The 10,117-nt window shown below is 38.3% G+C and overlaps 1 protein-coding gene across 1 annotated transcript; it reads left to right on the top strand.

The window, feature by feature from the left end:
* The first annotated feature begins 566 nt into the window (after positions 1-566).
* Positions 567-1,529, top strand: LOC112865498 (olfactory receptor 10A5-like). The gene has a single exon (XM_086679403.1). It carries the CDS (start codon positions 576-578, stop codon positions 1,527-1,529), a length of 954 nt encoding a protein of 317 aa, XP_086535529.1. The 5' UTR covers positions 567-575.
* The last annotated feature ends 8,588 nt before the right edge of the window (positions 1,530-10,117 follow it).

Below are 10,117 nucleotides of genomic sequence, written 5' to 3'. Positions count from 1 at the left end.
ATATATAAAAGGACAAAACACAGGCATGTGTTAATTGTCCTCAATACATGCTCCTCCCAAATTACAGCCAGCAAGAAAGATTCATGAAGAGTAGAAAACTTATTAGATGCAGTATTCTGCATTGAATATATAAATTCTGCATTTTAAATATATTTCTAAAGTTTTTATAAATTCACATGTATGTGTTTTTAATGAAATCATGAACTTTGGGCTTGTATCTCAAAAGTTGAGGTGTTTTCAGGAATATAATTTCTTCCAAAATGTGCCCCTTGATGGCTCCTTCAGGGACTTATGGTTCTGATTTGGTATGACCATTCTGTACATGTTAATGTACAAATAAGGAAATATCAACTCTTCCAGAAGGTGGCCCACGCCCATCTCAGAACTTAAGCTCTGGCCATTCTTCCTTGTGTCTTATTCTTAGACAGCTCAAGGCCCTTCCTTTTCCAACTGAGATCCTGACCCAGCCTCTTTTCCTGACACTAAAAAGGAGTCTGATAAACAAACCAAGATTCTGATTCCTCCAATCAAGAATCTCTCTCCATGACTGAAGCTGGAGATTCATTTCTGTATCGATGGCTGAAGGAAACTGGACAAGGGTTGGGGAGTTTATCCTCATGAGCTTCTCTTCCCTACCTACTGAAATACAGTCACTACTCTTCCTGACATTTCTAATCATCTACCTGGTCACGCTATTGGGAAACAGCCTCATCATTCTTGTTACCTTGACTGACCCCATGCTGCAGAGCCCCATGTACTTCTTTCTCAGGAACTTGTCCTTCTTGGAGATTGGCTTCAACCTAGTCATCGTGCCCAAGATGCTGAGGACCCTGCTTGCCCGGGACACAACCATCTCCTTCCTTGGCTGTGCCATGCAGATGTATTTCTTGTTCTTCTTTGGAGCTGCTGAATGCGTCCTCCTGGCCACCATGGCATATGACCGCTATGTAGCCATCTGCAATCCCTTGCACTACCCAGTCATCATGAACCAGAGGACACGTGCCAAATTGGCTGTTGCCTCCTGGTTTCCAGGCTTTCCCGTAGCTACTGTTCAGACCACTTGGCTCTTCAGCTTTCCATTCTGTGGCACCAACAAGGTGAACCACTTCTTCTGTGACAGCCCACCTGTGCTGAGACTGGTGTGTGCAGACACAGCAATGTTTGAGATCTATGCGATTGTTGGAACTGTGCTGGTCATCATGATACCCTGCTTGCTGATCCTGTGTTCCTACATTCGCATTGCTGCTGCCATCCTTAAGATTCCATCAGCTAAAGGGAAGCATAAAGCCTTCTCTACCTGCTCCTCCCACCTCCTTGTTGTCTCCCTATTCTATGTATCTTCAAGCCTCACCTACTTCCGGCCTAAATCCAATAATTCGCCTGAGAGCAAAAAGCTGCTGTCATTGTCCTACACTGTTGTGACTCCCATGTTGAACCCCATCATCTATAGCCTGAGAAATAATGAGGTGAAGAATGCCCTTGGCCAGACTTTCCGCAAGGCTTTAGGCCTTAAATTTTGCATCCCATAAACGTTAAGAAATGAGAGTAAAGTGTACTCAATGTGGAGCAATCAGGTTCATATTTGGGATTCCTCTGCCTCCCTTGCCATCTCTGTTGGGATGAAACCCAGCTGCTGAAATGACTATTGGGAAGCTCAGAAGAGGGAAAAGAGCAGAGAAGTAGGTTGGCCCTGTTTCTACCTCCTGGAAAACTCCTCTGTTCATTGTAGGCATACGTTATTTTTTCTTATTGGTATTTCAATAATTCTGTGCCATATAATTCCGGATATTCACATTACTATGTCCACATTGTGAACAGCATGAAACTGCTTATAATCCTATTGTGGGGATACATAATAACAGAGGACAAGACCAGTGAAAAATCATCATGTCACTTTCTTTTCCATCGGGCAGATCTGACTCCATTCATCAGAGAGAAAACCCTGTAATCCTTACCAATGCATAACTGTCATCACTGTCTTATTTCAGTTTGCATGCCCTTGAAGCATGTTAGTTCTTCTAATCTCACTGGTATGTGATATAAATATAGAAACATGGATTGATAATGCCCATACTTACACCTTTATAACCCCACATACATTTTAGTCCTTACTGTTTTCCCAGGAAGAATGAGCTGAGCTTTCACAGGCTTTCTATCCCATACTCAGGTTCTTAAGCCTTGTTGAAGTAGTAGTATAAATTTCTATTGTGATACTGTTTTCATCAAAGTTTAAAATGGATCTAGCTAACTGCAACATAGCTCTTCCTTAACCACAAAAATATTTCTCATTCTTCTTATGATTTCATAGTACTCTATTTTTTAGATATACCATAGTTTATTTAATGACTCTTTTACAATTATAAATCATGCTGTAAAAAATATCTTTATACACAAGCATTTTCATATTTTTGCCAGTGTATCTGACAGATGGAAATCTAGAAATTGGGCAAAGGGTGAATACATGTACCATGTTGTTATATATTGGCAAATTTCCCTCCAAATTGATTATACCATTTTACCTTCCCACCAGAAATTTACAAGGGTTCTTCTTTCCCTATTGTCCCGTCAATAACATTTGTCATCAAATGTTTGAAATTTTGCTTACATAATAGGAAAAAAATAACTAAAATTTTAATTTGAAGGAAATAAATTTTGAAGATTATGGAAGAAATGATTGAGTAAATTAGAGAATATAGTGAATTTCATTCATACTTCTGTGTTAGTAGTTTAGATGATTAGCAGCTGGTGATGTCCGGTACTTCATTTTCTCTGTTTGAAAAGTTCTTTCCATCTGTACATTAGCCAGATCCATCTCATCTTTCAAGGCCCTAGTGTGATCCCTCAAGCAGCATAAATTATTCTCTGCTATATGCATCTATTCCAATTTTATCAACAGATAAGTTAAATTTTGCATATAGTATGCTGTACTGGTTTTTACATGTTTGTCTTTTCCCAGTGTACCTGTAAGTCTTTAAAAATTAAAGCTGCACAGTTATTTTTGTTTTAACATGACATGAGAATTCCTGAAAACCATATGTTCTGGAAAACTCTGCATTTAAAATACTATGGAAAAATAGGGTTAGGGAATACCACTCAAAATATATGCAAGTTTGAAGCCAGAGCATTAACAGAAACAACAGCTGGTACCTGGAGAGACAACATAGACTGCTCAGATATGCAGTTCAGTGATGTTGAAGGTTGCCACAGTAGATATTTAATAAGCATTATAACAGTAGAATGAAAATGTCAATGATGGTTTATTTAGTAAAAGAGTATTTGGTACTGAGATAATGCAGTTGATATGATGCTCTGAACCAGTGGGGCAGCTTCTTATATGGTCATGGGAATCAGTGCCACTTTCCAGAAGTCAGAAGCTGCACAAAACAAGAGATGCTTCTCTTTGTGAATGGAGCTTCAATTATAGTCATACTTCTAAAATTTTCTTTAAAACAGGTAAGAGAGCTCCTGATGGCAAGGCCTTTGACATTCAGTGTTGAAGGTTATATTTTGGTTTGCTTTGCCCAATGCAAACTTTACATTACAATGAAATTATTCTATAGTTTTTCAATAGTGTATGAAGATGAACAAACGAATGGGTAATCCAGTTGAGAAGTGGTGGTGACTTGGGATAGAGTAGTATCAATACAAATTAATTCTAAATAATTTTTGGAGGAAGAATTGATAGGATTTGATGGTGGATTGCATGTGAGGAAATACAGTGCTCAAGTTCCTGCAATAAAGTATAGATATTCTGAAAGTCTGGAGAAGATCCATTAAAGAGTCATGAAAGAGGTTTTATTCCCAGAAAGTTTAAACCTTTTCCTTCATATCCCTGCTATGAATCTCTTCTCACCTTTTAGAAACATCTTCTCCAAACTGAAAGTAATTGATCTTGCCTCAGGATCAGTTGATCTCACTGGGTTATCCCAGAACCAGATATGGAGCCAAGGACTCAAGTGCAAGTGAATTATTAAGGAGAAACCATTAAATGTAGTAGAGTAGGAATGGAGAAGAAGCTGAGCAAAAATATAATTTTGGGTGCAATTCCAGACTCAGCAGTTCCAGCAGGGAACTCCAGGGAATAAATAAAGCTTAGTTTGTTCTGCTTCATGCCAAAGAAGTAGGCTTTTGTACTCCCATTTCAGTCATCCACTGGCTACTGGCAGACTGTAGAGTAGGAAATAGGGAGAATTAAAACTCCCAGGGACCACTGAAGGGGAAGAATAAATAGCTATTCTTTTTTATCCAGTGAGTCACCTTTATTATTTATTCCAACTTTTGTTGGAAATGTGGTATACTTCCCTACAACAAACTGCAAGATGAATGTGCCATCCTAATTAATTAAAATGGAAATCTCAGGTCATATAGGTGAAGTATGATGCAGAAGGTCAGTATTTTAAATATGGCTTGTAGAAAAATGCAAGCACATATTTGCAGGCACTTCGCTAAATATTAAGCAAACAATAATGAAAAAGTCAGGTATGGTTACTGCCTTTAGTAAGAAACATGTGGTCAAATGTCTGTTTCAGAAACACTATAAAAAATGTTCAGACATGCATTAGAGTCTTCAGATGAAGCCCTAATCACCTTGGGAAAATTTTGTCACAAAGCATGGACATCATCTTACTCCCTCAACTTCATTTCTTATTCAAGAAGTGTTAGGATTTTCAGACTGTTATTCAGACTTTCTTGTTTTCACCTTATCCAGGAGTTACTAGCCTCCCCAGCCAACAGTATCCCCTGCCAACTGCTTCTCCACTTGGCTTAGACAGTGATTAATGAGTTATCCTCTCCATGCATGAAAACTTCCGAATCCAGATCGGAAACACTCCCAAAGAATTAGCCCAATGAGAATCAAAAGTGAAGGAAGATGTAAAAGAATACTGGAATGATAGAAATAAAATCACTGTCTTAAAGAGATACCTGCACTACCATGTTCATTGTAGCATTGTTCACCATAGCCAAGACATGGGAAAAATCTAAGTGTCCATTTACAGATGAGTGGATCAAGAAAATATGGCATATGTATACATATATACAATGGGATATTAATCAGCCATAACCAAGAAGGAAATCTGGCTATTTCAACAACATGGATGAGACTCAAGGGCATTATGCTAAATAAAATAAGTCAGACAGAGAAAGACAAATACTGTATGATCTCATCTATATGTGGAATCTAAAAAAAACAAACTCAGAGAGAAGGAAAGTAGAATAGTGGTTATTAGAGACGGGGGTATGGTAACATTGGTCAAAGGGTACAAACTTAAGATGAATAAGTTCTGGGGATCATTAACAATACTGTATTCTGTACTTGAAACTTGCTAAGAGAGTATATCTTAAATATTTTCACCACACACATAAACAAAAAGATAATTATGTGAAGCGATGGACATGTTAACTAGCTCTATTGTGGTAATCATTTCAATATATATATCCATGTATCAAATCATCACATTATGTATCTTAAACTTACACAACATTATATGTCAATTTTATCTCAATAATCTTGAGGGAAAAAAGAATACTGGCATGCTCTTCTGATCTCTCTCTGGTGCAAACCTTGGAGAATAGACAGACCACTGTTTTTTCCCTTGCTCTTGTAGCCTCATGAGTGCAGGAAAAGTTGGAGCTGCAGCAAAGCACTTCCTCCAATTATGGGATTGCAGAATCTTCATGGATTTTTGCATGTCTGGGAATTCCTCAAAACTCACACCTGTCAGAAACTGAACCTGTGCCTTTACCTGAGGAAGAGGAAGCATTGGGGGAATCACTCCCTTCCAGTAAACACCAGGGACTAAAATAGTCCTGAGACCCAGCCTGGAATCCTCTAGAGTGATTGACACAGGCCCAGCCCAGAGCTTCTCTGAAGTGACTAATGCTGCACAACTCAGAACTTCTTTATAGGGACTGACAGGATTTACCTGGGGTGTCTGGCACATCCCTGGACAAAGCTTCTTTGAGAATGTGACAAGGCAGAACCCCAGAGTTCACCAGCAATGAGGACTGAGACACACCCAGAGTACCTTTGGGATGATTGGCACAGACACAGCCCAGGGCTTTTCTGAAGTGACTTGCACAGATATAGCTATATCTTAGGACTCCCCTGGAGTCACTTGTTCAAACATAGTCTAGTCTAAGCCTAGGGTAGCTGACACAGACCAGGGGTTCTCTGGAATGTGATGCCAATTTCATTCGCAGGAGGTAAGTAAAGAGCAAAGTGGACAGAGCACAGACTTGAACTCTTTTGTGAAGAGGATGATGGCTTATTACAAAGAAAATGTGTCTCCTTTGACACATTTCTAGGAAACAAGAAAGGAGATCAGAGGTCTCAAGTAAATAACCAGAAGTTTTTAACAAATTAGGTAATCTGGGAAAGGATGGAAAACAATGATTATGTATTAGGCTTTAGAATGTTCAAAGTGCTTGAGTATATATTATCTCATTTCACACCCACAGCCACCCTTCAGATGGATAGGGCATCTGTAATAATAATCATTTTACCGTTGAGAAAACCCTAACTCAGAAACTGTCATGTCAGTAGCTCTGTGACTCACAGATAAAAATAATAACTAGAACTTTAACTCTGAATTTCTTACTCTAAAGTCCTTGCTATTGTAACTATGTGGCCTCAAACTATCATTTAGGTGGGATTTTCACAAGTTTTCTTAAGTATGCTATCTTGTTCTCTCTTGTTGAAACAGTGCATGGAATCTTCAATAAGTTACCACAGAAAGGAGACGCTCTGGATAGAGGTGTAGCTGGCCAGTCCACCTCAGCTAGGTTTCTGCATACTTTCCCCTTCCCTAGATTCTTTCCCCTTCTGATGGCTGCAAACACAACTACATTTATCCAAGGCTTTGTGCTTGCAAGACCATTAGTAAAACAGTAGCTGAATTATACCTCATCAATAACATCCTGACAACCTCAACTGCATTAATGGAGCTACAGGAAGATCCGTTCTTTAGAATATCATCCCAGCAAACTCCCTTCCACCATCTCTCCCCTGCTTAGTAGGGGAAAACAAATTTAAAAAATGAAGAGAAAGGTGAAAGAGATGGAAGAGAAAGAGAGGAAAGGCTACATCAAAAGAAGGCAATGTAAAGGGATGGTTAGAGAAGGATCAAAACAAATGAAGGAAAATATGGAGTTACAACTGTGGGAGGGAGGCAAATGCAAGGTTTTGAATCACATTTTCATATTGTTTTGTGCACCCCTAGGGCCCTAAGAAGCAGCATCAGGGGGCTCTTTCAGGGGAAGAGAAAAGTGAAAGTCAAGCAAGTGGGGCTCTGAGCCCCTGCCTCTGCCCTTACTCATCCTCTTTGGACTTAAGTGTTGAGATTCTCTGCAGGATGTGGTTTGAAAGAAAAGGGAAGGTCATCTCTGCTTTAAAAGTCATAAAAACTAGTGCTATGAATATGCATTTCTCTCAGCTTCCTTAACTGAGAATTTCTTTTTTTTAAGTTTTTTAAATGTTTATTTATTTTGGAGAGACAGAGATAGAGCACGAGCACGGGAGGGGCAGAGAGAGAGGGAGACACAGACTCCGAAGGGGGCTCCAGTTTCTGAGTTGTCAGCACAGAGCCTGCCTTGGAGCTCCAATTCACTAACTGTGAGATCATGACCCAGGAAGTCAGATAACCATCTGAGCCACCCAGGCGCCCCAGTTAACTGAGATTTTCTTTGATAACATCTGAACTTTTGACCTGAGACCATTTTCCGTCCTTGCCTTTTGTTACACATTGGCCAGTGTCTAAGTAGCATCATCTGGTTGTATCCTTAGGAAATTCTCAAACTAAGTTATGTTGCCGTTTTTCTCCAGTTTCAACTATCAAAGCTACACTTTATTGGATTCTTTTCTATCTAACTGCTTTACCAAAATATTTGGTTTAGTCTTTTTGAAACTATAAAGACTATAATAATATCGATAATAATAATGATGGTGGTGGTGGTGATGGCGAGAATGCCAATTTGTGTAGTGTTTTATAATTGTACATTTATTTCCACATCTCTTACCAAACAATAATTTAAAACATTGTTTAAAATATTTTTACAGGGGCGCCTGGGTGGCTCAGTCGGTTAAGCGTCCGACTTCAGCTCACACGATCTCACAGTCTGTGAGTTCGAGCCCCGGGTCGGGGTCTGGGCTGATGGCTCAGAGCCTGGAGCCTGCTTCCGATTCTATGTCTGTCTCTCTCTCTGCCCCTCCCCCGTTCATGCTCTGTCTCTGTCTCAAAAATAAATAAACGTTAAAAAAAAATTTAAAAAAAAAGAAAAAATATTTTTACAAACACTTAAAAAATAATAGTGATTACTTTGCTCCATCATGGATTCACTAAGAATTTCATGACTAAAAACGTAGTTAACTTTTAAAGATAAATATCAGCATGTTAAACCAATTAACTAATGCCATTAAGATAAATGTTACTTAGTGATTCAATAAATGTTGATCATTACTTTGTAGGTACCAGGCATTGTAATGTGTATACAATGATGCATATCATTTGGTTTATGTCAAGGAGTACACAATTAGCTGGAGAGGACAAATATACAAATAATTATAATATAAAACCATTGATATAATAAGGGTATTTTAAAATGCTCTGAGGAACACAACAAAGATAGTAATTTATCCATTTGGGGAAGGAGATTGTCAGAAAAAGCTTCACAAAGAAGCTGACATTAGATCTTAGATTAAAGAATGAGTATTTGATATGGTTTATCTGAATTTCACTAAGGCATTTGATGAACTTTTTCATGAGATCTTTGTTACTACATTAAACAGATATAGTCCAGGTAACAGTACATATAACTGTTTATTTATACCCAACTCATGTCTGAAATTATTTGAAGTTACTTATAGAAAAAAATAGTTTTGCTGAATAGCCCAAAAAGTAGAGATTAAAAAATTGGTGCCAACTCATTTTAGGATATGGCTTAAGTGGTGTGCCCCAGAGTCATGGCTCTGTCCTAGGAAACATTTTGATTAAATATTTCAGGGGAGTGGACATCTGTGGCACAGTGAGTGATGTAAAGCTGTTATAATAATGCTTTTAAAATATCTTCTCAGAAAATAGCAATACATTTTTAAATAAATGTATATTGGAAAACAAAACCAAATGTACAACCTATAAAACACACACACACATTCAGAAGTCTTAACTGTAGAATCAACTAGAGACCCAATAGCATCATCAAACTGCTATAAAAATGATTAAACCTTAGACTACATTATTTACCAAGCACTTGGAGTTAAGCACTCTGCTGGTGCAAAAGATACAATGATGAATAGATTTCCCTCCTGGCATTAACTATTAGATGATATAAATATATGTACACATACACAATTGTACAGTGCTCTAATAGAGTTTTACACAAAGTGTTATAAGAGACTTAAAGAATAATCCCTTGATTAGGCCAAGGGAGCGAAGGGAAACTTCACAAACAAAATGATGTTTCAGCTGAGACTTGCAAGACCAGAAGAAATTATACATAATTGCAGGAAGAGGTTTCCAAAAGTAGAGAGTAACATGCACAATACAAGAAGGGGTAAGAGAATATGAGGTATGCACAGAACAGAGAGTATTTTTGTGTAACCAGAGCACCAACTGTGTAGGGGATTTGGACCTGGAAAAATAAGCAGATACCAGAGAAAAAGACCTTGTTAAAGGTACTGTACTTTTTCCCAGGGATAATAGGTAGTGACTGAAAGACATTAAGCAGATGAGTAACTTAATTGGGGTTGCTATCAGATCACACACAAGTCAAGGATGGTTTGTAGAGAATGAACTAGAATCAGGTTCCTGCAATATTCCAGGCCAGAGAAGATAAGAGTAGTGATGTAGAAGGTGACACTGAATCGGTGTTTTGGAAAAATAATAAATTTGGGGGTTAAATGAAAGGATTTTTGTCCCAACTCCTGCATCACGCAGCCTGGGTGGTGTCATTTTCCGAAATGAGTTAGATAAAAGGAGGAGGCTTGGGGTAGTGGAAGATGATGGGTGTAATTTATAACCCTTATCACTCTTTAAATCTGTGTAAATTATATGAGGCTGTATCATTGATGTGTGTAGTCTTTGCATCTAAATTCCTTCTGAATGGGGATCGCTGTGCCTAC

The sequence above is a fragment of the Puma concolor genome, chromosome D1 (assembly GCF_028749965.1).
Source record: "Puma concolor isolate L17-30 chromosome D1, mPumCon1.1.hap2, whole genome shotgun sequence".
Classification (NCBI taxonomy): Eukaryota; Metazoa; Chordata; class Mammalia; order Carnivora; family Felidae; genus Puma; species Puma concolor.
This window is presented reverse-complemented; position numbering and strand designations above follow the sequence as displayed.

What these genes read in the sequence shown, in the direction of transcription:
- LOC112865498 (XM_086679403.1), top strand. Translation starts at nt 576, where the DNA reads ATGGCTGAAGGAAACTGGACAAGGGTTGGGGAGTTTATCCTCATGAGC.